The following is a 26,406-nucleotide window of genomic DNA, read 5'->3' as shown; positions in this document are numbered from 1 at the left end:
AAAAGACACATGTCCATCAAGTTCAACCAAGGGATGGGAAAAGGGACGGGAAAAATTTCTACACATAGGAGCTGATGTTTTTTCATTCTAGGGAATTATCTAAGCCTTTTTTAAAGCCATCTACTGTCCCTGCTGTGACCAGATCCTGCGGTGACTATTCCATAGATTCACAGTTCTCACAGTAAAGAAGGCTTGTCACCTCTGCAGATTGAACCTTTTTTTCTACAGACGGAGTCAGTGCCCCCCTTGTTTTTTGAGGGGTTTTCACCATATTTTTTGTATGTGCCATTAATATATTTCTATAAGTTAATCATGTCCTCCCTAGTCATCTCTTTTCAAGGGTAAATAGGTTTAGTTCTTTTAATCTTTCTTCATAACTTAGATTCTCCATGCCCCTTATTAGCTTCGTTGCTCTTCTTTTTATTTTTTCTAACTCCAGAGCATCCTTTCTATGAACTGGAGCCCAGAACTGGACTGCATATTCTAGATGAGGCCTCACTAATGCTTTGTAAAGTGGTAATATTACATCCCTGTCCCGCGAGTCCATACCTCTTTTAATACACGACAATATCTTGCTGGCCTTAGAAGCAGCTGATTGAGATTGCATGCTGAAATTTAGTTTATGATCTACAAGTACATCTAGATACTTCTCAACAAGTGACTCCCCCAGTGTAGCTCCCCCTAAAACATATGATGCATGCAGGTTGTTCGTACCCAGGTGCATAATTTTACATTTATCTACATTAATCCTCATTTACCAAGTGGACGCCCAAACACTTAGTGTGTTCAAATCAGCTTGCAATTTACGAACATCTTCTATAAACTGAACAATACTACATAGCTCAGTTGAACTGATGGATGCGGCTAAGAGAGAACGATACAGCTTTTATGTATACAGGATATATAGAAGTATCATAACAAGCAAAAACATTTTCTTTAACAAAAGTCAATAAAAAATAAAAAACAATTTATTATATAAAAAGAACCTATTCAAATGTTTACATAGCCTGATGTTTTCCGTTTACATTATTCCAGAAAACATCTGAAACAAACATAGCCGCCCATAATATTGTACAAGCTGTTAAACAATAGTTAAAGACATTGAGCCGGAGCATTAGCTGACTCATAGCAAAGCTTTTGCTTTGCAATATTGCTTTTGCAGCTATGTAAGGCCCTATTTAAACGGCCATCACACTGCTGCAGTAGGAACAATAGACCCCAAATGGAGCTATTCACGCGACCGATTTTTTGACAGTCTGGGACTCCCGGGCGTCAAAAAATGGGACATGCCCTATTTTCGTCCATTTTCCCTGGCCACCCGGCTCCCATAGAAGTCTATGGGGCAGGGTAATACACGGCCATCACTGGAATGTGTTTCGAGTGACGGCCGTGTCTTCCGTCACTCGCTCTCTCCTCCTCCTCCTCACAGTGCGAAGTGCATGTGAGGAGGAGGAGGGTATTTTTTGCTCCCTGTAGGAGCGAAATCCCCAATCCCCGGCCACTGCTTCGGCAACGATGTGGCCGGGGATTGGGTATTCCGCTCCAGGAGAAGTCCCTGACTTCACTGTCCATATATGGACACAGTGAGGTCAGGGACTTCTGTAGCGGAATCCCCGGCGCTGTGGCAGGTGTTTACGCTCCACGAGAAGTCCCTGACTTCACTGTGTCCATATATGGACAAAGTTTGCGAAGTTATCGCTCTCTGTTCGTCGTTTCCATAACGGTAGCTTTTTTTGAAAAGCCTTCAGGTTTTCTTCCGCTTCAATGATGTTGACTCCACCGCCCTGCATCTGTTGATTGAGATAATTGAGAGCTGCGAAGATATCAGCCATGTACGCTAAAATGAGAATGAACTCAGAATTTTTGAAGCAATCTGCATGACAATGTTGGTGCTCTTGCAAAAACAGGGCTAATTGCACACGCACGGCAAAAACACGATTTAGCACTTGTCCCCGGGATAACCACCGAACGTTAGAATGGTACAGAAGTACCTCAAATTCAGAGCCCATTTCTTTACACAGCTCACTGAAGATGCGGTGCCTTAGAGCACTATTTCGCACATAGTTCACACATTCCACTACAATTTTTAATACTTCAGCCAGTTTTGGAGGCAAGGTTTTTGTTGCCAATGCATGCCTGTGCAGAATACAATGCGTAACAATGATGTGTGGTGCATCGGCTTTCACTAGCGCACCAAAACCAGACTTTCTTCCCAGCATGACTGGAGCTCCGTCCGAACAAACTGCAGAAGCCATATCCCACGAAAGATTGTTGTTTTTGAAAAAGTCATCCACAAGTTTCTTCACATCGGCTGCCTTAGTTGTTATTGTAAGAGGCTTACAAAATAAAAAATCTTCATTTATCACGTCGTCTTTCACATAGCGCACGAATACAGCAAGCTGGCTTAGATTGGAAACATCTCTGGTCTCATCGAGTTGAAGGCTGAATTTTGCCGGGCTTGAAATCAGATATGCAACTACTTGAGTCAAGATGTCTTTGCTCATGTCCTCTATTCTGTCGCTGATGGTGTCATTTGAAAGAGGAATTTGGGATAACTTAACTTCAGCCTCTTTTCCCAGCATGATATTCGCCATCTTCAACACAGCTGTTTTTATGAGTGTTCCACCAATGGTGTGTGGCTTGCCCTGCTTTGCGATCAGGTAAGAAACTTTGTACGATGCTGTGAGGATCGGTTTGTTGATGGGTACAAAGCCAAGAACAGGCAGAGTAGCCTTTTCATCGACTTTGGCTCTCTTCACCTTGAATTCAGCGAGCGTTGTATTCTTGTATTTCCCATCTCCATGCAGATTAAGGAAGTGTTCTCTTAGTTTTGCCGGTGCTAGACTAGAATTGCTCAACTTGGCATAGCAAATCATGCAGTTAGGACGCTGACTCCCATCACGTTCCGTTATACATGTGAATCCATACTGTACATATTTGTCCGACCACTTTCTTTTTTTGCTTGACATAGTCAGTATGAAGGGATTCGACTACTGAGTGCACCAAATTCCCTGCAGCACAGATAGGCCAAGCGATGTAGCAGGATCACCTGCAGCCAATGATGGCCAAGCAGGGCGTGTCATCACGAATCATATGAGTTGGATATGTGTCTTGACCTCCGCCGAACCCCTGAGACTGACTCACCGAACCCTTGGGGTTCGATCGAACCCAGGTTAAGAACCACTGGTCTAGGAGTAAAAATAGCTCAACCACGAAGGGGTAGACCACCCAAACTCACAGAATGATAGGGCCCCTCCAGAGAAGTATTGCTTGGGGACACACGATCGCATGGGAGCATTCATGTTTTAATTCAAGTTTGTATTTGCTGGTTATTTAATTCTGCTTTTCTAGGTGGTTCGGTCTGTCCCCCCCTTCATTTCCCTTATTTCTTGCAGTTGGTACTTACCGGTTTTCTGGAAGATTCTGATCTTCTCCCCAGCACCAGGAAGCTGTCGCTGATTGGTCTTTTCTTACCTGGAAGACTCTGGCGTTTTTCTGGAAGATACTGTTCTTCTGCCCAGCACCAGGACTCTTTCGCTGATTGGCCATTCATTCTGAACGGCGGGAAAAATCCTGCTTTAAAAGTCCAGCTTTCCCGCAGCTCCGCTGTCAGTTTATGCGTGTCGCAGTGTTTTATTAGTGATATTTTTTGTCTCCCAGCTATTGCTGGGTGGACTGATTTTTAAACTGGATTCTTATTATTGTGATTTTAATTATAATGGCTTTTAATTATTTATTTGGTTCAAGTATTCATTATATTATTGATTCAAGTATTATTATTTTGGTAACCCTTAAAAAACATTGCGCCCTTTTTATCTACATATTTTGGGTCTGGTGTCTTTAATTTTGTTTATTTTTATTGTATGAATTGGGCCTTGTGCCATCATGGGGCCACCCAGTCCACAGCACATAGAAAAATCTCCCATCCTCTGTTTTATCACTCACTACGGAGTTCCAAACTGCTCCTGGATCTGACATCCGCACAAGGGCAGTGTGTCAGGAGCTTCATGAAAAAGGTTTCCATGGTTGAACAACGGCACACAAGCCTGAGATGACCATGTACAATGCAAAACATCGGCTGGAGTGTTGTAAAAGTACACCGCCACTGGACTCTGAAGCTGTGGAAGCGTGCTCTAGATTGATGAATCACTTTTCACTATCTGGCAGATTAACTATCTGATAGATGAATGCCAGGAGAACGCTAACTACCGGAATACATAGTGCCTACTGTAATATTTGGGGATAATGGTCTGGGGCTGCTTTTTAGGGTTTGGGCTAGGCCCCTTATTTACAGTGAAGGGTAATTTACAGCATACAAAGACATTTTAGTCAATTGTATGATTCCAAATTTGTGGCAACAGCCTGGGGTAGGCCCTTTCTTATTCCAGCAGGACTGTGCCCCAGTGTACAAAGCGAGGTCCATAAAGACATGATGTTATAACTTTATTGTGGAGGAACTAGAGTGGCCTGCACAGAACGCTAACGTCAACCCCATCGACCATCTTTGGGACGAACTGGAATGTCAACTGCGAGCCAGACCTTCTCATCCAAAATCAGTTCCTGACCTCACAAATGCACTTTTGGATAAATGGGTACAAATTTCCACAGACACACTCCAAAATCTGGTGGAAAGTCTTTCAAAGAGTGGAGGCTGTTATAGCTGCAAAAGGGGGTCCAACGCCATATTAACACCCATGGTTTTGGGTGCTCATATAGTTGTGATGGTCACATGTCCATATCCCTTTGGCCAGATAGTGTATATGCAGACTTGTCTTCTTTTAAAGAGTAAGTCCATCCTTGAAACAATTTTACAGTTTATATATAGATCTAAATCACAAATCATGGGATATTTGTAAGCCTACCCCATTCTGTCAGGGAACACCCCCAAAACTGTCAGAAATGCCCTTTTTAATGTAAATTAGCATATACTCTGACCATTTTGTGGTCTGGTTTGTAGGATAGTCCTGCACATTTGTTGGCTGATTTGAGATTTATGCTCTGTCCACATCTGCGATATGGCTTACTATTCTTAACGGAAGCCATAATTCTGTGTCAGATCCTTCGTACGATCCTAGCCTGCCCGATGGACCCCATTGACTTATAACATACTTTATTAGGGATCCGTCAAGGGTTTTGTTGTTTGCTTAATCTAAATACTTCAGTAAGTAAGTGGAGCTTAGAACTAGGTATATATGTGTGGCTATAAAGCAAAACAATGTGGTGCAGTAAGGTCGGTAATGTAATAATCCTGTCCTGTGGATATAGAAATTTATAAGCAGATTTCATCATTACACTTTGGCATGGCTAGCAGCAGTGTCCTCGAAAAGCACCTGTAGACTATACAGTAGAACCGTCAGTAGACCCCTGCTATGGTAATAACAATGAGCGCAGCGAGGAAGCCACAAGCCTACATGAGGAGGGTCTGCTCCTTACCTATTACTGTACACCAGGCAAAGAGCATAAGGATATGCTGCATCGATGCTGTGGAGGCAGGGCCCGGGGAGGATACTGGCCAGTCTGACGCTCCGTCTACATGTCATCTTAGCCAGCCAATGCGTCTATATAATAATATACTGGTTAGTTTGTTAAATAAATTACCCAATTTATTTTATGGACGCATAAGTGACTGTGATGATGTATGCTGTCTATATGTACAGTAAATATTTGTATGAGTGCACTATGTGCCTACTCGAGCGCGGGTAGGGGGACCACTCAGAAGTGGGATTCAAACTTTTGCCGACAAAGACATACGCATTGGGGAGGGGGGTGATTATAATAATCAAATAAAACAATTACAATATTCCAAATACACCCTATATTAAAGTGGATTCTAAATACATTCCCTGTCCAGAATGTTTAACTGGATTTCCACACTATGTATTTAATTACATAAACGTACATACCTACCTACCCACACACATTATATTAAACTCACCCATTACGTATAGACCTATATGTGCACATGCAATATCCTAAGCGTGCTTGGCCCATTTTGTTAGGCTGTGCACTGTGGAGGACAGTGCGGTGTGCGCAGTAAGCCGCGACAAATCTCCTGGCTAATGCACAGATACGGTGCCAGAACCAAGCTCAGTACATATATACAGAACCAGAACAAAGCTCAGTACATAAATACAAAACAAGAACCAAGCTAAGTACATAAATAGAACACCAGAACCAAGCTCAATACATAAATACAACACCAGCACTAATCTCAGTACATAAATACAACACCAGAACCAAGCTCAGTACATAAATAGAACACCAGAAGCAAGCTCAGTATATAAATACAGATTTAGAACCAAGCTCAATACATATATACAGCCCTAAAGAGAAGCTCGGTACATATATATACAGAACTCCCGAACCAAGCTCAGCATATAAATACAGTACCATAACAAAGCTTAGTGCATAAATACAGCACCGAAACCAAGCTCAGTACATGTATATATGTTTTGAGCTTGGTTGTTATGATATATATATGTACTTAGCTTGGTTTTGGTTTTACTTCTCTGTGGTGCTGTATATATGTATTGAGCTTGGTTGTTATGATGTATATAACTTCATAACCAAGCTCAGTACATATATCCAGCACCAGAACAAAGCTCAGTACATATATACAGCACAAGCACAAATTAAGTTCAGTACAGAGATCATTTGCAAATTCAGTTTTACCCCTGCCATATAAATTTGTACAGCATAAAACTACAGCTCCCAGTATAGCCTGAACAATGATAAGGATATGTTGGGGGTTGCTGTTTCACAAAAAAGACAGATACAACCATCATCTCGCTGCAGATCATACAGTGACTACAGTATTGATTAGTCACAGGGAGAATTAACATTTACATTAAGTGACATCTTAGATTGGAGTCGTTCTTTTTCTCTTTTATTTTCCATCCGGTCCAGACCTCTATGATGATGCCTCCTGGCCACGACCCATTTCTGCAGAGTTTGCCGCTCAGATGTCTTTGGAAGCTCACTTTTCCAACATTTCCGCACCTATAAACAAAGATAAAATTCCCATGGTGCCACACTCTATGCCCCAGAATATAATAGCATTATAGACTGTGCCCCTGAATATAATAGTGCCACACACTGTGCCCCTGTATATAACACACACACAAACACACACACATACACACAGTGCCCCCTGTAGATAGTGCCACTCAACAATGCCCCCTGAAGATAGTGCCCTTCATACAGCCCTCTGTAGATAGTGCCCCTCATAGAGCCCTCTGTAGATAGTGCTCCCCATAGAGCCCTATATAGATGGTGCCCCATAGAGTCCCCTGTAGTCTACAGGCTGTAAATACTTTCCCCTGTAAATAATGCCCCCTGTAGAGTCCCCTGTAAATAGTGCCCTCTGTAGAGTCCCCTTTAGATAGGGCATTCTATAGATAGAGACCCCTGGAGATAAGCCCCCCCATAGAGTCCCTTGTAGATTAGGCCACCATAAAATCTTTTGTATATGGGGCCTCTTGTAATCTCCTTTAGATAGGGCCCCTCCCTGTACAGTCCCCTGTAGATAGGGCCCCCTGAAGAGTCCCCTTTAAATAGGGCCCCCTGTAGAGTGTCCTGTGGATAGGGCCCTTGTAGATAGGGCCCCATATAGAGTTCCCTGTAGATAGTGCCCCTATAGCGTCCCCTGTAGATAGGAAGTCCTATAGAGTCCCCTGTATAGTGTCCCCTGTAGCATCCCCTGTAGATAGGGCTCCTATAGAGTCTCCTGTAGATAGTGCCGCTTGCAGAAAGCCTCCCCTGTAGGTAGGGCCCCCTATAGAGTCCCCTGTAGTTAGTGCCCTCTGTAGCATCGACCTGTAGATATGGCCCCTGCAGATTAGGTCCTTGATAGAGTCCCCTGTAGATAGGGCCCCCTGTAGCGTCCCCTATAGATAGTGCCCCCTGTAGTGTCCACTGTAGATAGGGCCCTGTATATAATAATAATAATAATAATAATCTTTATTTATATAGCGCCAACATATTACGCAGCACTTTACAATTTAGAGGGAACATGAAACAAACAATATCAGACATTACATAGTGACAAAGATCATTTACAATTCAAACCTGGGGAGTGAGGACCCTGCTCGCAAGAGCTTACAATCTATGAGGACATAAGGGAGACACAAAGTGTAACAGTGTTTGTTCTGTACAATAGTCCGGCCATTTTTATACACATGCGGTGGTAACATAAAGCTGCATGAGCCGGTCACCAGCCAGTATCCGTGTATGACGGACATGAAGAGAAGGAGTGTGAGGGAATCTTATTCTGATGACTAATCTAAATGGAGGGCCATGGAAAGGAGTCAGATTAGGGAATGTTATAGGCCTGTCTAAATAGATGTGTTTTCAGGGCACGTTTAAAACTGTGGATATTGGGAATTAATCTGATTGTCTGGGGTAGCACATTCCAGAGGACGGGTGCAGCACGAGAGAAATCCTGGAGACGGTAGTGGGAGGTTCGGATTATGGAGGATTTTAATCTAAGGTCGTTGGCAGAACGTAGAGTCCGAGTAGGGTGGTAGACAGAGATGAGGGAGGAGATGTAAGGAGGTGCAGCACTGTGGAGAGCTTTGTGGGTGAGAGTAATAAGTTTGAATTTTATTCGGAAGGGGATGGGCAACCAGTGCAGTGACTGGCACAGATTAGAGGCGTTGGTGTAGCGGTTGGTCATAAAGATGAGCCTGGCTGCTGCATTGAGGATAGATTGGAGAGGGGAGAGTTTAGTGAGGGGAAGACCGACTAGTAATGAGTTACAGTAGTCAAGACGAGAGTGAATAAGAGCAACAATGAGAGTTTTGGCGGTTTCCTCCGTAAGAAAAGAGCGGATTCTGGAGATGTTTTTGAGGTGAAAATGACAGGAGCGTGAAAGTGATTGTATGTGAGGAGTAAAGGAAAGATCTGAGTCAAAAATAACCCCGAGACAGCGGGCGTGCTGCTTAGGAGTGATGATAGTGCCACACACAGAGATGGAGACATCAGGTTTAGGGAGGTTAGTAGATGGTGGGAACACAAGGAGCTCAGTTTTAGAAAGATTCAGTTTCAGATAGAGAGAGGACATGATGTTAGAGACAGCGGACAGACAATCACTGGTGTTCTGTATTAGAGCAGGGGTGATGTCACGGGAAGAGGTATATAATTGGGTGTCATCAGCGTAGAGATGGTACTGGAAGCCAAATCTGCTGATGGTTTGTCCAATAGGAGCTGTGTAGAGAGAAAAGAGGAGCGGACCTAGGACTGATCCCTGAGGAACCCCGATATCAAGGGGAAGAGGAGAAGAGGTGGAACCAGCAAATGACACACTGAATGAGCGGTCAGAGAGATAGGAGGAAAACCAAGAGAGAGCCGCGTCCTTGAGGCCAATAGAGTGGAGCATGTTAAGTAGGAGTTTGTGGTCTACAGTGTCAAAGGCTGCAGAGAGATCCAAAAGAATCAGGAGAGAGGATTTACCGTCCGATTTAGCCGCCAAGAGATCATTTGAGACTTTAGTAAGGGCAGTTTCTGTGGAGTGTAGAGTGCGGAAACCAGATTGTAAGGGGTCAAGAATGGAGTTAGCAGAGAGATAGCGGATAAGGCGAGAGTAGACCAAGCGTTCCAGGAGTTTAGAGATGAAGGGCAGATTAGAGACTGGTCGGTAGTTGGCAGCGCTGGATGGGTCAAGTGTTGGTTTTTTCAATAATGGGTTTATAATGGCATGTTTAAAAGCGGAGGGAAAGATACCAGAGGAAAGAGAGAGGTTAAATATTTTAGTGAGGTGACTAGTGACAGCCGGGGAGAGGGACTGGAGGAGGTGTGAGGGGACAGGATCACTAGGGCAGGTAGTAGGACGAGAAGAAGAGAGGAGCCTCGAGACTTCTTCTTCAGTTATTGGGTCAAATGCTGAGAGTGAAGAAGAGGGAGTGCGGGGGGGGGAAGGGGATCGATGTTACTAGGGGACTGGGAGATAATATCATGCCGGATGTTGTCAATTTTAACTTTAAAATAATTGGCCAGGTCTTCAGCACTGAGATCTGTGATTGGCGTCTGCACTTTAGGACTAAGGAGGGAGTGAAAAGTATCAAAGAGGCGTTTTGGATTATTAGATAGTGTGGAGATGAGAGAAGTGAAGTAGACTTGTTTGGCGCGGTGAAGGGCAGAGTTGTAAGTTTTGAGCATAAATTTGTAATGGAGGAAATCTGCATCCAAATGCGATTTTCTCCACAGTCGTTCGGCACATCTCAAGCACCGGCGAAGAAAGCGGGATTGAGGCGTGTGCCAGGGTTGTCGTCGTCTTTGTCGGGTGGTTCGGAGTGTAGTGGGGGCTGCTTCATCCAATGCATTTTTGAGAGTGTTATTATAAAATTTGGCAGCCAGATTGGGACAGGAGAGGGAAGAGATAGGGGACAATGAGGACTGTAGACTGTCTATGAGTTTCACAGTGTTAATGGCATGTAGATTTCTGTATGTCTGATACGTAGGGATGACCTGAGGAGGCAGAGAATATTTGATAGTAAAGCAGAGAAGATTGTGGTCAGAAAGTGGGAGAGGAGAGTTAATAAAGTCAGAAACTGAGCAGAGCCGGAAGAAGACCAGGTCAAGTGAATGCCCGTCTTCATGTGTAGGAGAGTTAGTAAGTTGTGACAGACCGAGGGACGAGGTTAAAGATAGAAACTGGGAGGCAGATGAGGAGATTGGGTTATCAATGGGGATGTTGAAGTCACCCATGATGAGAGTGGGTGTTTCAGAGGATAGAAATTGTGGAAGCCAGGCAGCAAAATGATCCAGGAATTGGCGGGGTGAGCCCGGTGGGCGGTAGACAACTGCCACTAGGAGGGGAAAAGGGTGAAAGAGTCTGAGGGTGTGGACTTCAAAAGAGGGAAATGTGAGTGAGGGGACCGGGGGAATGACCTGGAAAGTGCAGTGTGGGGAAAGAAGTATACCTACTCCTCCACCCTGCCTGTTCTCAGTTCTGGGGGCATGAGAGAACTGGAGACCACCATAAGATAGAGCAGCAGGGGAAGCAGTGTCAGACAGGTGTAGCCATGTTTCTGTAAGAGCCAGAAGGTTGAGAGAGTTAGAAAGGAATAAGTCATGAATAAAGGTGAGTTTGTTGCACACGGACCGAGAGTTCCAGAGAGCACAGTTAAAAGAGACAGGAGAAGACACACAAGGAATGGCAAGAAGATTTGCAGGGTTTCTATGTGTGGCAGGTAAGTGGTTGAGCTTGATGAGCTTGGCAGAAGAAAAGGGAGGGCCAGGGTTGGGAGAGATGGCCCCTGCAGCTAGTAGCAGGAGAATGGAGAGAGACAGTAGATGGTTCTGTGATTTATGAGAGCGTTTTTTATGTTGGGCAGTGGGATGAGATGGGTTAAGTTGACTGAGGTAAGTGAATAGTGAATGGGAGCTGTACATAGGCGAGGCAAGGAGAGAGGGACTGATGTGGACTGTTTTTGGGCAAGTCTTAAATGGGCGATAGGATTGAAAACCAAGAGCAGCTATAATGATGAGAGCGGTGGCAAACATGTTTGTTTACAGATAGTAAATAGTGCCCCCTGCAGTATCCCCTGTAGCGCTCCTGTAGACAAGGCCCCTTGTAGTATCCCCTGTAGATAGTACCCCGTGTAGCATTCCTTGTAGTGAGAGCCCCTATATAGTCCCCTGCAAATAGTACCCCCTGTAGATAGGGCCCCCGGTAGATAGGGCCCCCATATAGTTCCCTGTAGCTAGTGCCCCCTGTAGCGTCACTTGTAGATAGTGCCCTTTGTGGCGTCCCCTGTAGATATGGTCCCGTATATAGTCCCCTGTAGATAAAGCTCCCAACAATGCCCACTATAAAAGGAAAAAAAACAACATTATATGCTTACCTGTCCCCGTTCCCACACCGTCCTCCAGCGACGCCAGCCCTCATCTAGCGGAAAGACGCAGGGGTGGGATTTTGTCATTGTACCTACTGCATCATCGCTAAAGCGCTAAACGGCCATGCCCAGGGTGCATGGCAGCGCTAGCCAAATCACTTGTATCTGCGTCCTACGGATGCTTCACCATGGTTCCCGCTTCACCACGGTTCTCCATATCGGCTGTAATTTTAACAACCGGTTCGGGAGAACCGGGGCAAACTGGCCGGATCCCACCCCTTGGTCCATTTCTGGCTCATTGGCCGCTTCCCAGTGGGTCAGTTCGAGCCTGTTTGTGTCTGTGGCCTTCTTTAGGATGGAATCACACATGCAGTTTATGTGGCAGTTTCTGTGGCAGTTTTCTGAGCCAAACAAAGCAGTGGATCCAAAAGAAAGTAGACTTATGAGTCTTTCCCTTATACTTTTCCTACTTTTTGGATCCACTCCTGTGTTTGGCTCAAAAAACTGATACAAAAATAACTTGTGTGATTCCAGCCTTAAAAATACAACATAATCTGGTGATTTTGCACTTTGCATTGCTTTAGAAGTTGGCTGTATTTTGTCACCTCACTATATAACATTTATTTTCTGAAGGTGCTCAGATTGATATCTTCTCTTTTTGGCAATGGTTTTATATTTGAAAGTAGTTATTTTGCTTTTGACAGGGTAGACATAGGAGATATTTGCTAAACTTTGCTGACAATATGTATTTTATTAAATTAACACAACAAATCTTCCATACTTTATGCAAAATACTTTTTCTAAGCTGTCTCATGCCAAGCTGCTGACAAAATGTGTTAACGGATTGTGTTGACAAAATACATTGCACCAAATGTGTGTTTTTTAATTATAGCAATTGTAATATAGTGCCGTTATTAAAACTGAAGAATATATTTCATGTTTTACATAGTCATATACTTGTTAGGTTGAAAATAAAAAGTTCTCTAAATTATAATAAGCCAAGGGTGGCGGGGGAGGTTGATGGTGCTGATAGATAAGCATGTCTGGGGAAAGTTTGGCAAGTTTGGAATAAATGAAACCTATTTTATCCCCATTTTTGAACTTTTTACATTTTTATTTTTTGGGGAAAATTAAAAAAAACTTTAACTTCTTATTACTTTTTTATTAGTTCCCTAGGGGACTTGAACGAGCGATCGTTGGATCGCTTGCATGATATATTGCAATACTAATGTATTGCAGTATATCGTGATACTGACAGTCTCCTTTGAAGCCCTGGCAGACCTGGGGGCCTTCATTAGGCTGCCATGACAACTATCAGCACCCCCTGATTGCATCGTAGGGGGGTGATGGCGCGTTGGAGGGGGGAGCCCCCTGATTCTAATAATTTAAATGCCGCGATTGACCGCAGCATTTAAGGTGTTAAACAGACAGAATCAAAATGATCTTTTATTCTGCCCCTTGCAATGAGGTGTCGGCTGTATTACACAGCCATCACCTGCTGAGTATGGAGCGCGCTCAGGCCGTGAGCCCGCTCCATACTTCCCCTTAACGGCTGTCATGTACTTGTACGTGACATGTTGTTAAGGGGTTAAAAACGGTCATATTGGCCATCATTTTGTGTATTCAAATGGTATTCATCAGAACTTGGCTTATCCAATCATCCCCGGTTAGGTAACATGGAAGCTCCGTTCCGCTAGGAAAAAGTTAAAGAAGGGAAATCGGCTTCTCAAACCCCCGCTGAAGGGAAGTTACAGCCACAGCAAGGCAAATGTACTATTACATGCCAACCATTCAAATGAATGGTCAACCATGTAATAAATGGCTGGCCAGGTCAGCCTGAACGAGAGCTGCTCCTTGTTAGCAGCTCTCAACTCTAGCTAATGCAGGGGAATCCCGAGTCATGGAACCTCCTCTATGATGTCCTATAAACTAAAAGAGTATTTGGAAAGGGGTTGTCTTACTGATAATCCTTAAAATCTGCCTTATCAGGAGAATGTCGTTGTCTCATAATTCACCAGGCCTGCACGTTTTTTTTCTGCAAAAAAGTTGCGGAAGATCACTAATTCAACAACAATTACCTAATTCATTGCTCTGTCTATTATAGGAATATGGAAAGAGATAACCAGCAATCTCCAACTGTGGGACTGGATTTTGTCTCCATGTTATTGCCTCTGTATCCCTGAAAATATATTGTTATTTATTTCAGCAGAGGCAACTGATCATAGATGATTGTTATCATGCTAAACTATAGGGGGCGTATAGGGTGCAGCTCTTGTGCCCTGGAGCGGAGGGGGCTTAAAAGGACCCTCATGTGAGCAGATCAGTACTATAAAGGATGTGTGATAGTTGAGAGCTGCATGATACATATTTTGCATTGGGGCCCAGGAGCTTCGAGTGTTTTTAGTATAAAACATAAAATACCTTGACATATTCCCATTTCACACTGGCTGCTAGAGCACATACAATAAGCTGGAGCTTCCTGTTTTCTGTAGCTCACTTGTCAGTTTTGCTTTCTAGATTGGGACATAATAAGCAGAGTTATCTCATCATCATTAGAGGGTGGGTGAGTTGATGAACGCTATATTGTACTCCTAGATGAGGCATGATAGTAACACTATAAACTATACACATAGATAAGGCTCTGTATAAATCTCCCTTGTCACTCTCTGGTCTCTGGGGGAGGGTCTGTACTCCTCCTGGCAACATAATCTATAACATTTCTCTGTCAATGTATCCCACATTTATACACTAATGTACATGCATTTTGTCTTACACTGCACTTATAATATTTCCTTTGTATCAACTGATAGAGGTGGCAAGAATTGAGTGGAATACTATATATATCAACAGATGAGGGAAAGATCAGGTAATAAGCTTGTCGGAAGAGGCATATTTTTAGGATTCATTCGAATATTAGAGTGTGAGGAGATGATTAAATTGGTAGAGAAGAGAACATCATGTGCAGAACTGAGGTTGTAGGTTAAGACATCATTATCCTGCATTCATAGTGGACAATTTTCGCTACAATCACTCGGAAATGAGCAAATTATGATGGTAATTTGCCAGTGTAAACAGGCCTTTAGGTGGTAACGAGAGATGAGTGAGGTGAGGGATTGGACAGAGTTTTGTAGGTTAGCATTAGTATAAGGCTAGATTCACACGAGCACATTACGTACGTAATGGAGGGAATGTATTTCGGCCGCAAGTCCCGGACCGAACACCCTGCAGGGAGCCGGGCTCCTAGCATCGTACATAACTATGATGCTAGGAGCCCGGCTCCCTGCAGTGTGTTCGGTCCGGGAGTTGCGGCCGAAATACATTCCGTCCATTACGGACGTAATGTGCTCGTGTGAATCCAGCCTAACAGGCAGGCAGTGTAGGGACTGACAAAGAGGGGTGGAATGTAAGGAACAGGAGCTGAGATACAGATTTTTGAATATATTGGGATAGAGGTGTTTGTATGTTTATTATTATTCCCCTGCAATACTGGTTTATTGTTAAAGGGGTTTTCCACCCTCTGACAACTGTTGACCTATCCACCGTTTAGGTCATCAGTATATCACCGGTGCGGGTCCGACACCCGGACCCGCACCGATCAGCCGCTCCGATGGCCTGCGGGCACTGGATGTTATGGCACATAAGGCTATGTACGTAGCCGGAAGCAGTTGGCTCTGTACATAGCATAGCGGCCGTGCTGCAGAACTGCAGGTCTGCTCCTATTCACTTGAATAGGAGCAGAGCTGCAGTACTGCAGCTAGGCCGCTATTCTGTGGCCGGAGCCAACTGCTTCCGGCATGAACGTCCAGTGCACGGAGGCACCGGACCAGCTGATCGGTGCGGGGTCATGGTGTCGGACCCCCACAGATCATGTACTGATGATGTAATGACGGGGTAGGGAGACGGACAAGTGAGCACTAATCTACCCGCAACCCAGTCCCTGCCTCCTTGCACGGCCCGTCCTAGGCAACGGCGTACAACTGGGTGACGGTCCCTACACTCAATATATGCACGACAGACAACACAAGACAGGGTACACAGAAGAGAGGGAAGTGGGGCAGTTGCCCACGGCAACACTGGGAGCAACAGGAGCAGTTTACGAGCCGAGTCAAACCAGGAGAGTACGTGGTAACAAAAGCAGAGCAGAAGAATAGTAGTCAATCAAGCCAGGGTCAATATGGAGCAGGTCAAATGTAAGTAGCAGGAACAGCAGAGCCAGGAACCAGAGAGAATCACAGCAAGTAGCAGCAAATGAAGGTATACATAGACCAAGGGCGGGAGCTAGAACTGTCTGGCCAGGCTGTGATAGGTTCTCCCCCTCCTGAGCCTACCAGCCTGAGTGGTAGCAGATCAAGTCACTCTAACAGACCTAGGCACAGATGCAGGCTGATTGACCACGGGCGTCGACACAGAAGCTATGTCAGGCAAATCCTTTACAGATAACCTTTCCAATTGATAGGTAATCAGTTGTCAGAAGGTGGAAAACCCCTTTAATATTTTTTTTTATATCATAATGTAATAAAGTCACTTCTCCCATGCTGAATACAATATGTGATCTAATAAATGAAATTATGCATCCCAGGCTTCCTTTACTCATGCTTTGTTATAGTTCACATAGTTACCTGAAATGTTACAGCAGAATGAACCATGGTATACCATAAAAAATAAAGATTGCAGATGTCTGTGGGGTGTTAACTATCACTCTTCGGCAAGAAATTGACAGTTAATTAAGCTTTAGTAGCATGACTTGATTTTTCCAGTAGTAATTATGTGGCTCTGTAACCCTTTTGCTGCCAATTTTTGTGGCAAACTTGTGTGCCTCAAGAATTTGTGCTAATTTTCACGTATTTAAATTAAGAATTAGAGAATGATAAATATACAACAATAACATAGTTGAGAGCTGAAGATGGATTCCAGGTTGTCTGCAGAGGACCAATACCTCTCATAACTTGTCCATGGCAATAATCTGGGGGTCTAATGTAAGATTTAAAACGTAATGGCAGATAATTACTACAGCCTCCATAACAGTAACCAGCTCAGAATTTCCTACGAGCCGCTACTTATGAATTCTTGTCATTTTAACCAATTTTGTCATTTTAAGTGCCACTTACTACCAATTATAATAATATGTACATAGAGATGAGCAAAACATTAAAACTTCACGATGTGCAACTTAAAAACTCCTTTAAGAGTGGGCACGAGCGTGCGCGCGCACCCTATGGGACCCGGCCAAGGTGAGCGGAAGTGAGTGCTGGCGTCTCCTGATGAGGAGACTGGGGCAAGCGCTCACAGACCCATGGCTGCGGCCGTCAGTAGGTGAGTGAACCTGACGGCCTGCGGCCATGGACATGACAGCTGTCCACTTACATTAACCCCTTTTCTACCGTAGACCACCAGGGAGGCATACATTGACCCCTTTTCTTCCTTAGACCACAAGGGATGCAGATAATAATACTATAGTTTAGCTAATTTCTCGAAATTCAATCGAGTTGGCCATCCAATTCGATCCAAATAATTTTGGTGTGAATAGCAAGTGCCCCGATTGCCCTGAAAACTGGTGTCTGACTCTTCGATGTCTTCTACGATTACTGACCAAGTCTTCCTCTGTGAAGTGCCGCCCCCTTGTTAGTACAGACTTCTCCACAAACTGTACAGCACTCCCGTTCTGAACATGGCCACTTATGAAGGGGCATGTGACCAGGCATGTCCATCAGTGGCTTCCATTGAATAACACTGCACACGTTAAGGGACGCTAGCGCATGCGCAGTGCCGTGCATAGTGCTATTCAATAAAGGCTGCTGATGCCTATTCACATGCCCCTCCATCAGCGGCCATGTTCAGAATAGAGCGCCGTACAGTCCATGAAGAAGGCTGTACTAACCAGGTGGCTGCATGATTCACAGAGGAAGACATCATACGAGCACTACATTCCCTTCATTCCTGTTACTGCACATACTGTGAATCGCCAACACACTTGTAGCCAGGGGTGAACCTAGCCCCTCTGCTGCCTGAGGCGAACTATAAAAAGGCGCCCCCCCCCGCAAACTTCTCATGGCCGACGGTCCGCAGCTTTCAGCTGCATCGCTGGGTCTCCTAAGTGACCCAACAATGCAGCACTAGCAGCCAGGGGCGTCACTAACAACTTAAAATGTCAGGGGAAATAGCCCCAATACATATGTGTGTCCCCCCCCCAAAAAAAAATGTGTGTATAGGAGACAGCATAGCATATCTATAGCACTACGACCCTATAAACTATTGATAGGATTAGATACATTGGCTCAGCAGACAGTATCACACATTATAGGATTAGATACAGTGGCTCAGCAGACAGTATCACACATGATGGGATTAGATACAGTGGCTCAGCAGACAGTATCCCACATGATAGGATTAGATATAAGGTCCAGCAGACAGTATCACACATAGAGAAAAAAGGGGGGGGGGAGGAGTCCTCCAGCTCACCTGACACTGTGGATTGTGTCGCCGCAGCACCCGGATCCTCGTGTCGGCACACGATCTGAAGCAGGTAAGGAAAGGAGAGATGTGGACCAGCGCTGCGTGAAGTTTAAAATGGAAGCGGGTTTCCAAGTTTAATGTTCTTAGTTTAAAAAGTAGTCCAGAGAGAGTTAGTCCTGGTGTGTGGGTAAGCGGGCGGTGATGTCCTCGGAGCCTACGCGTTTCGGATGCTTCTGCGTCCTTAGTCTTGGCTGTAATGTCTAATTTGAAAAGAGCGCGCTGTCATCTTTATATCCTGGTTCCTGCGGTACAGCTGATTGCTGAGTGCGTTCCACTGTTGTTAACTGGTTGGAACGCAAACCGGAAGTGGGGATGGTTGCTACCCGTTTCGATATCTACGTCTTTATTTGTTTCAGAAGTTGACTGCTTCATGAGTTTATAGTACGGGATTTGTGGTTATGTAGATTAGACCTGGCTAAGACCTGGCTAAGATGTGTTTTGTGTTTCAGGTGGTGTTATTACGGTGTTATTACGGTGTTATTAGCCAGGTCTAATCTACATAACCACAAATCCCGTACTATAAACTCATGAAGCAGTCAACTTCTGAAACAAATAAAGACGTAGATATCGAAACGGGTAGCAACCATCCCCACTTCCGGTTTGCGTTCCAACCAGTTAACAACAGTGGAACGCACTCAGCAATCAGCTGTACCGCAGGAACCAGGATATAAAGATGACAGCGCGCTCTTTTCAAATTAGACATTACAGCCAAGACTAAGGACGCAGAAGCATCCGAAACGCGTAGGCTCCGAGGACATCACCGCCCGCTTACCCACACACCAGGACTAACTCTCTCTGGACTACTTTTTAAACTAAGAACATTAAACTTGGAAACCCGCTTCCATTTTAAACTTCACGCAGCGCTGGTCCACATCTCTCCTTTCCTTACCAGTATCACACATAATAGGATTAGATACAGTAGCTCAGCAGACAGTATCACACATGAAAGGATTAGATATAAGGCCCAGCCAGGGGCGTAGCTAGGGGGGGGGCAAGCGGGGCACATGCCCCGGGCGCAGTTCAGAGGGGGGCGCCAGCGCCCCCTCCTCCTGCACTATAATTGTACCTGTGTCGCAAGGACACAGGTACAATTAGAGGCAATGAATGACAGGGCACGTTCTGTGCCTGGCCATTCAGCGCCTCTCCACGAATGAAGCGACTGGTACCTTTTGTACCAGTGACGCTTCCGTCGATGAAAGGCGCTAACTGACTGGCAGGGAAAGTCATCCTGCCCATCCAATCAGCGCCTTTCATAGACGCTGTGTTCAACCCCCTGGAGACCTGCGCAGAAGAGAGCAGGTCTCCATGGCTGCCGGATGGCGTGGGAGCGGGAATAAGGTGAGTTTGAAATATTATTTTTTTATTTTTTTTAAAATTGTAATAGAAGTGTGCGGCTGCATCTGCGGGGGGGGGGGACTTTGTCTACACGGGGGAATTTATTTACGGGGGGTGTCTATCTACAGGGGGACTATATCTACAGGGCTGGGCTATATACAGGGGGACTATATCTGCTGGGCTATATACATGGGGACTATATCTACAGGGGGGCTATATACAGGGGGACTTTATCTACGGGGGTGTCTATCTACAGGGGGACTATATCTACAGGGCTGGGCTATATACAGGGGGACTATATCTACAGGGGGGCTATATACAGGGGGACTATATCTACAGGGCTGGGCTATATACAGGGGGACTATATCTGCTGGGCTATATACAGGGGGACTATATCTACAGGGCTATATACAGGGGGACTATATATACAGGGCTGGGCTATATACAGGGGGACTATATCTACAGGGGGACTATATCTACAGGGGGACTATATCTACAGGGGGACTATATCTACAGGGCTGGGCTATATACAGGGGGACTATATCTGCTGGGCTATATACAGGGGGACTATATCTACAGGGGGACTATATCTACAAGGCTGGGCTATATACAGGGGGACTATATCTACAGGGCTGGGCTATATACAGGGGGACTATATCTATAGGGCTGGGCTATATACAGGGGGACTATATCTGCTGGGCTATATACAGGGGGACTATATCTGCTGGGCTATATACAGGGGGACTATATCTACAGGGCTGGGCTATATACAGGGGGAATATATCTACAGGGGGCTATATACTGGAGTGGGCTGTCTATAGAGCACCATATACAGGGGTGGGCTATATAGTATATAGCCCCCTGTAGATATAGCCTACCCCTGTATATGGTGCTCCATAGATAGCCCACCCCAGTATATAGCCCCCCTGTAGATATAGTCGCCCTGTAGATATAGCCCCCCCTGTAGATATAGTCGCCCTGTATATAGCCCAGCCCTGTAGATATAGCCCCCTGTAGTTTTATTCCCCCTGTATATAGCCCACCCCTGTATATAGCCCACCCCTGTGTATAGCCCCCCTTTGTAGATATAGCACCCCTGTATATATAGCCCCCCTGTGTATAACCCAGCCCTGTAGATATAGCCCAACCCTGTAGATATATCCCACCCCTGTAGATATAGCCCCCCTGTAGATATAGCCCCCCCTGTAGATATAGCCCCCCCTGTAGATATAGCCCCCCCTGTAGATATAGCCCCCCGCTGTAGATATAGCCCCGCCTGTAGATATAGCCCCCCCTGTAGATATAGCCCCCCCCTGTAGATATAGCCCAGCCCTGTAGATATAGCCCAGCCCTGTAGATATAGCCCAGCCCTGTAGATAGCCCGCCCCTGTATATAGTCCCCCTGTAGATATAGCCCAGCCCTGTAGATAGCCCACCCCTGTATATAGTCCCCCTGTAGATATAGCCACCCCTGTATATAGTATCCCACAAATAGCTCCCCCCTATAGTGCTCCACAGAAAGCCCACCCCTGTATATAGTCCCCCTGTAGATATAGCCACCCCTGTATATAGTATCCCACAAATAGCTCCCCCCTATAGTGCTCCACAGAAAGCCCACCCCTGTATATAGCCCCCTTGTACATATAGTCCACCCCTGTATATAGTGCTCCACAGATAGCCCACCCTTGTATATAGTACACTATCTACAGGGGTCACGGTGTGTGTGTGTAGGACACGGTGTATGGTGCTATTATAATTACAGGTGCAGTGTATGGCGCTATTATATTTAGGGGCGTAGTGTGTGGTGTAATGATAACTTTATCTTTATTTATAGGTGCAGAAATGTTGGTAAAGTGAGAAGCTGAAGACATCTGAGCGGCAAACTGCGGAAATGGGCTGTCCCCGGGAGAAGTCGTCATAGAGGTCTGGACCGGATGGAGAAAAAGAACTAGAATCTGAGACGTCACCGGTGAGTCACTTATTGTAAATGTTCACTCTGCTTCTAATCAGCACTGTAGTCACTGTATGATCTGCAGCGAGATGATGGGTGGTATGATTATGATAGGATTTATTTTTTGTGAAACGGCATCTCCCAGCATATCCTCACCATTGTCCGGGCCATGCTGGGAGCTGTAGTTTTACGCCGTACACACCTATACGGCAGGGGTTGCACTAAATTGAGCTGTATTTGTGCTGGTGTAGTATATATGTAATGAGCTTTGTTCTGGTGCTGTATATATGTATTGAGCTTGGTTCTGGTGTTGTGTATAGAACCATATTGCTTGTGAAATGTAAAAATAATTTTATGCTCGCGTTACATAAAAAGAAATGACAAGTCGATTGGTAGAGAAAACAAACACGGTGAGGGGGAAGGAGATGTCGGGAAAGAGGTTTGGGGGGGGGGGGGGGGGGGCGCCAAACTGAATCTTTGCCCCGGGCGCTGGAGAACCTAGCTACGCCTCTGGGCCCAGCAGACAGTATCACACATGATAGGATTACATACAGTGGCCAAGCAGACAGTATCACACATGATAGGATTAGATACAGTAGCTCAGTAGACAGTACCACACATTATAGGATCACATACAGTGGCTCAGCAGACAGTATCACACACATGATAGGATTAGATACAGTGGCTCAGCAGACAGTATCACACATGATAGGATTAGAGATAGGGCCCAGCAGACAGTATCACACATGATAGGATTAGATATAGTGGCTTAGCAGACAGTATCACACATGAGGATTAGATACAGTGGCTCAGCAGACAGTATCACACATGGGAGGATTAGATACAGTGGCTCAGCAGACAGTATCACACATGATAGGATTAGATACACTGGCTCCGCAGACAGTATCACACATGATGGAATTAGATACACAGCTCAGCAGACAGTATCACACATGATAGAATTAGAGATAGGGCCCAGCAGACAGTATCACACATGATAGGATTAGATACAATGGCTCAGCAGACAGTATCACACATGATAGGATTAGATACACTGGCTCAGCAGACAGTATCACACATGATGGAATTAGATACACCGCACAGCAGACAGTATCACACATGATAGGATTAGATACACTGGCTCCGCAGACAGTATCACACATGATGGAATTAGATACACCGCACAGCAGACAGTATCACACATGAGGATTAGATACAGTGGCTCAGCAGACAGTATTACACATGATAGGATTAGATACAGTGGCTCAGCAGACAGTATCACACATGAGAGGATTAGATACAGTGGCTCAGCAGACAGTATCACACATGATAGGATTAGATACACAGCTCAGCATACAGTATCACATATGATAGGATTAGATACAGTGGCCCAGCAGACAGTATCACACATGATCGGATTAGATATAGGGCCCAGCTTGCTGACATTGCGGCTCCAGCGCTGGACCCAGGAAAGGTAAGATTAATAATTGTTTTGCTTTTTTATGTGCTACTAATTATTTTTGTGTGTTTGTGTTTTTTTACAGGTTCGGTTGTTGGACTTCAGATACGAGGACTACTTCAATGACAGCGTTTTTTTATTCTCAATAAAATGGTTAATGGGGCTTGTGTTTTTTTATTTCAATAAAATATTTTTTCTATGTGCTTGTACTTTTTTTAAACTTTATTATTACCGCCTTAGTAATGGCCGGTGGCTGATTGACAACCTCCATTACTAAGGCGGGGCTTAATGTTAGCAGGTGCAGAGGCCAACACTAACCCCCATTATTACCCCGGTACCCACCGCCACCAGGGGTGCTGGAAGAGCCGGGTATGAACCAGTACCCGACCATCTGTAGTAAAGGCTAGGCACCGGGGCGGCCACAGGCTGGTATCATTAGGCTGGGGAAGGCCAAAAACAGTGACCCTTCCTAATGCTGCCTGCTGCTGCTGTGTTGTATCTGGCTGGTTATGAAAATTGGGGGGGACCCCACATCGTTCTTTCCAATTATTTTTATTTTATTTTTTTTAAATGACGTGGGGTCCCCCCCATTTTTCATAACCAGCCAGATACAATAAAGCAGCAGCAGGCAGCATTACCAGGGTGGGCAGGGCCACTGTATCTGGCCTTTCCCAGCCTGATAATACCAGCCTGCGGCCGCCCCATTGCACAACCATCACTACAGATGGTCAAGTACTGGATCATACCCGGCTCTTCCCAGCACCCCTGGTGGCGGTGGGTACCGGGGTAATAAAGGGGGTTAGTGTTAGCCTCTGCACCGGCTAACACTAAGCCCCGCCTTGGCAATGGATGCTGTCAATCAGCCGGCGGCCATTGCTAAGGCGGTAGTAATATAGTTTAAAAAAAAACACAAAGACATAGAAAAAATATTTTATTGAAATAAAAATAAACCACACAACCCTCATTAACCATTTTATTGATAATAAAAAAAGCTGTCATCGAAGTAGTCCTGGAATCCGACGTCGTCCAACGACCAAACCTGTAAGAAAACACACAAAAAATGATTAGTGACACATGTGTTAGGTTTAGATACAGGGCCCATGTGTGATACTGTCTGTGGGACCCTGTATCTAAGCCTACCACAAGGTAGACTTAGACACAGGGTCCAGCTGACAGTAATCTTATACAATAATACAGGGCCCATCAGACAGGATCACACATGGGCCATGTATCTAAGCCTACCATGTGATTGGCTTAGATACAGGGCCCAGCAGACAGGATCACACAATCTGTGATCCTGTCTCATGGGCCCTCTAAGCCTGCTACATCGTAGGCTTAAAGGGGTTGTGCAGTCCCTAAACATTGATGGCCTATCCTCAGGATAGGCCATCAATAGCTGATGTGTCGTTGTCCGTCTCCCGGGAGCCGGCCAATCAGCTGTTTTGTAGGGGCCGCAGCACTCGTACGAGAGCTGCTTCCCCTTCATTTCCCAGACTCGCTCACACTGTGAATCGCCGACACGGATTCACAGTGTAAACCAGTGACCGGAATGAAGGGGAAGCAGCACTCGTACGAGTGCTGCGGCCCCTTCAAAACAGCTGATTGGTGGGGTCCGACTCCCGGGCAATCAGCTGCAGCAGACAGGGATATTAATCTTACCCTCATCTTCAGCCGCGGCGGAAGCTCTGTCTTGACTCTATCCAGGATCACAATGTTGTGCGCGGCACATAGCGTTGTGACGTCAGGACCTCCTCTGCAATTCCGGAACCAGGAAGGTAAGTACTGTCAAGTACTATAGTAACAGGGGCCCGTGGCCCGAGTTACTATAGTAACTTTTTATTGATGTGGTGCGGGGGGCTGCGGGCCCCCCTGGCTTCGGGGCCGGTCGCAATTGCGACCCCTATAGCTACACCACTGCCTATAATATTGCAACATACACTACGCACGATACTGCTACACAGTCTACACACACAATACCAGTATATACACTATATACTCTACACATCAGTTTTCCCACTATTTACACAAAAGCACAGCAAAAACAGTTTCTAAATTATTGCTGCAAAACTACAATGTGTGAATGTCCTTACAGTATCACATGTACACGAGAATCATATATATCCACATAGACAGATTATATATACGTATATATATATACTGTATATAAAACACACGCATTTACACACTCATACACACACTTCCCTTCTATGTAGGATCTCTAATGCAGACAGTCTCATATATAGACGAGAATCATATATATCCACACAGATACACACACACACACACACACACACACACACACAAACATTTACACACTCATACACACACTTACCTTCTATGTAGGATCTCTCATGTAGTCTCCTGAAGCAGAAGGGGCTTTACAACATGTCCCATCCCAGGACAGCAGATATAACAGGCTGCAGAAGTAGCTGGTCTGTTAGAAGAATAGGGGGACACAGCACACGAGAGGAGGGGGGCAGAGTAGAGGGAAGCAAGGGGACACAGGAGAGGAGGGGGACACAGGAGAGGAGGGGGGCACAGGAGAGGAGGGGGACACAGGGGAGGAGGGTTATACAGGAGAGGGAAGCAAGGGGATACAGGAGACAGAAGAGGGACACAGGGGAGGACTAGACACGGAGCTTCCTCTCTGCAGACGCTGAGGCTGTGAACTATCCCCTCCCCCTCTTCTCTGTTCTGACTGCTTCAGACAAAAGGGAGAGAGAGGGAGAGGAGGTAGTTTGTAATCACAGCAGTACACCGCTCACCTCATGCGTCTCATCACTAGTCATCTTGCTTGAGGAGAGAGCGCTCCTCCTGCAGACCTGCTCCTCTCTGGCGGCGCGCGCGTGCTGCGTACAGCATCAGAGAGGAGGAGTGTTCTCACAGACGTGCACATCATGTGGCACGTCTGCTAAGTAAAATAAGCCCCCTCCCCCCGGTCCAGTCGGTCCCTGGTGCAAAATGCCGCCCCCCACTTTCGGCTAGGCAGGCTGCGCCGCCTGAGGCTGTCAGCTCACCTTGCCTCATGGTAGATGCGGCACTGCTTGTAGCGGCGGTTCACAGTATTACAGCCTTCTCCCATTCACTTCAATGGGGGAAGGCTGTAATACTGTAAACGACTGCTACAAGTGTGTTGGCGATTCACAGTGTGAGCAGTAAAGGAAATGAAGGGGAAGCAGCGCTCGTATAAGCGCTGTGGCCCCTTCAAATCAGCTGATCGACGGGGGTCCTGAGACCCGACCGATCAGATATTTATGGCCTATCATGAGGATAGGCTATAAATTTTTTGGGACTCGACAACCCCTTTCAATATT

General features: G+C 45.5%; 2 protein-coding genes across 2 annotated transcripts in view; both read right to left on the bottom strand.

The window, feature by feature from the left end:
- Positions 1-25,881, bottom strand: part of LOC142741884 (fibrinogen-like protein 1) — an 84,957-nt gene extending 59,076 nt beyond the window's left edge. The window contains exon 1 of the mRNA XM_075851206.1: positions 25,425-25,881. The gene's annotated coding sequence lies outside the window, so the exon portion shown is untranslated. The remainder of the gene's footprint in view (positions 1-25,424) is intronic.
- Positions 1,659-2,969, bottom strand: LOC142741883 (protein FAM200C-like). Its single transcript, XM_075851205.1, has one exon. The coding sequence runs from the start codon at positions 2,967-2,969 to the stop codon at positions 1,659-1,661; it is 1,311 nt and encodes a 436-aa protein (XP_075707320.1).
- Positions 25,882-26,406: the final 525 nt, after the last annotated feature.

The sequence above is a fragment of the Rhinoderma darwinii genome, chromosome 2 (assembly GCF_050947455.1).
Source record: "Rhinoderma darwinii isolate aRhiDar2 chromosome 2, aRhiDar2.hap1, whole genome shotgun sequence".
Taxonomy (NCBI): Eukaryota; Metazoa; Chordata; class Amphibia; order Anura; family Rhinodermatidae; genus Rhinoderma; species Rhinoderma darwinii.
This window is presented reverse-complemented; position numbering and strand designations above follow the sequence as displayed.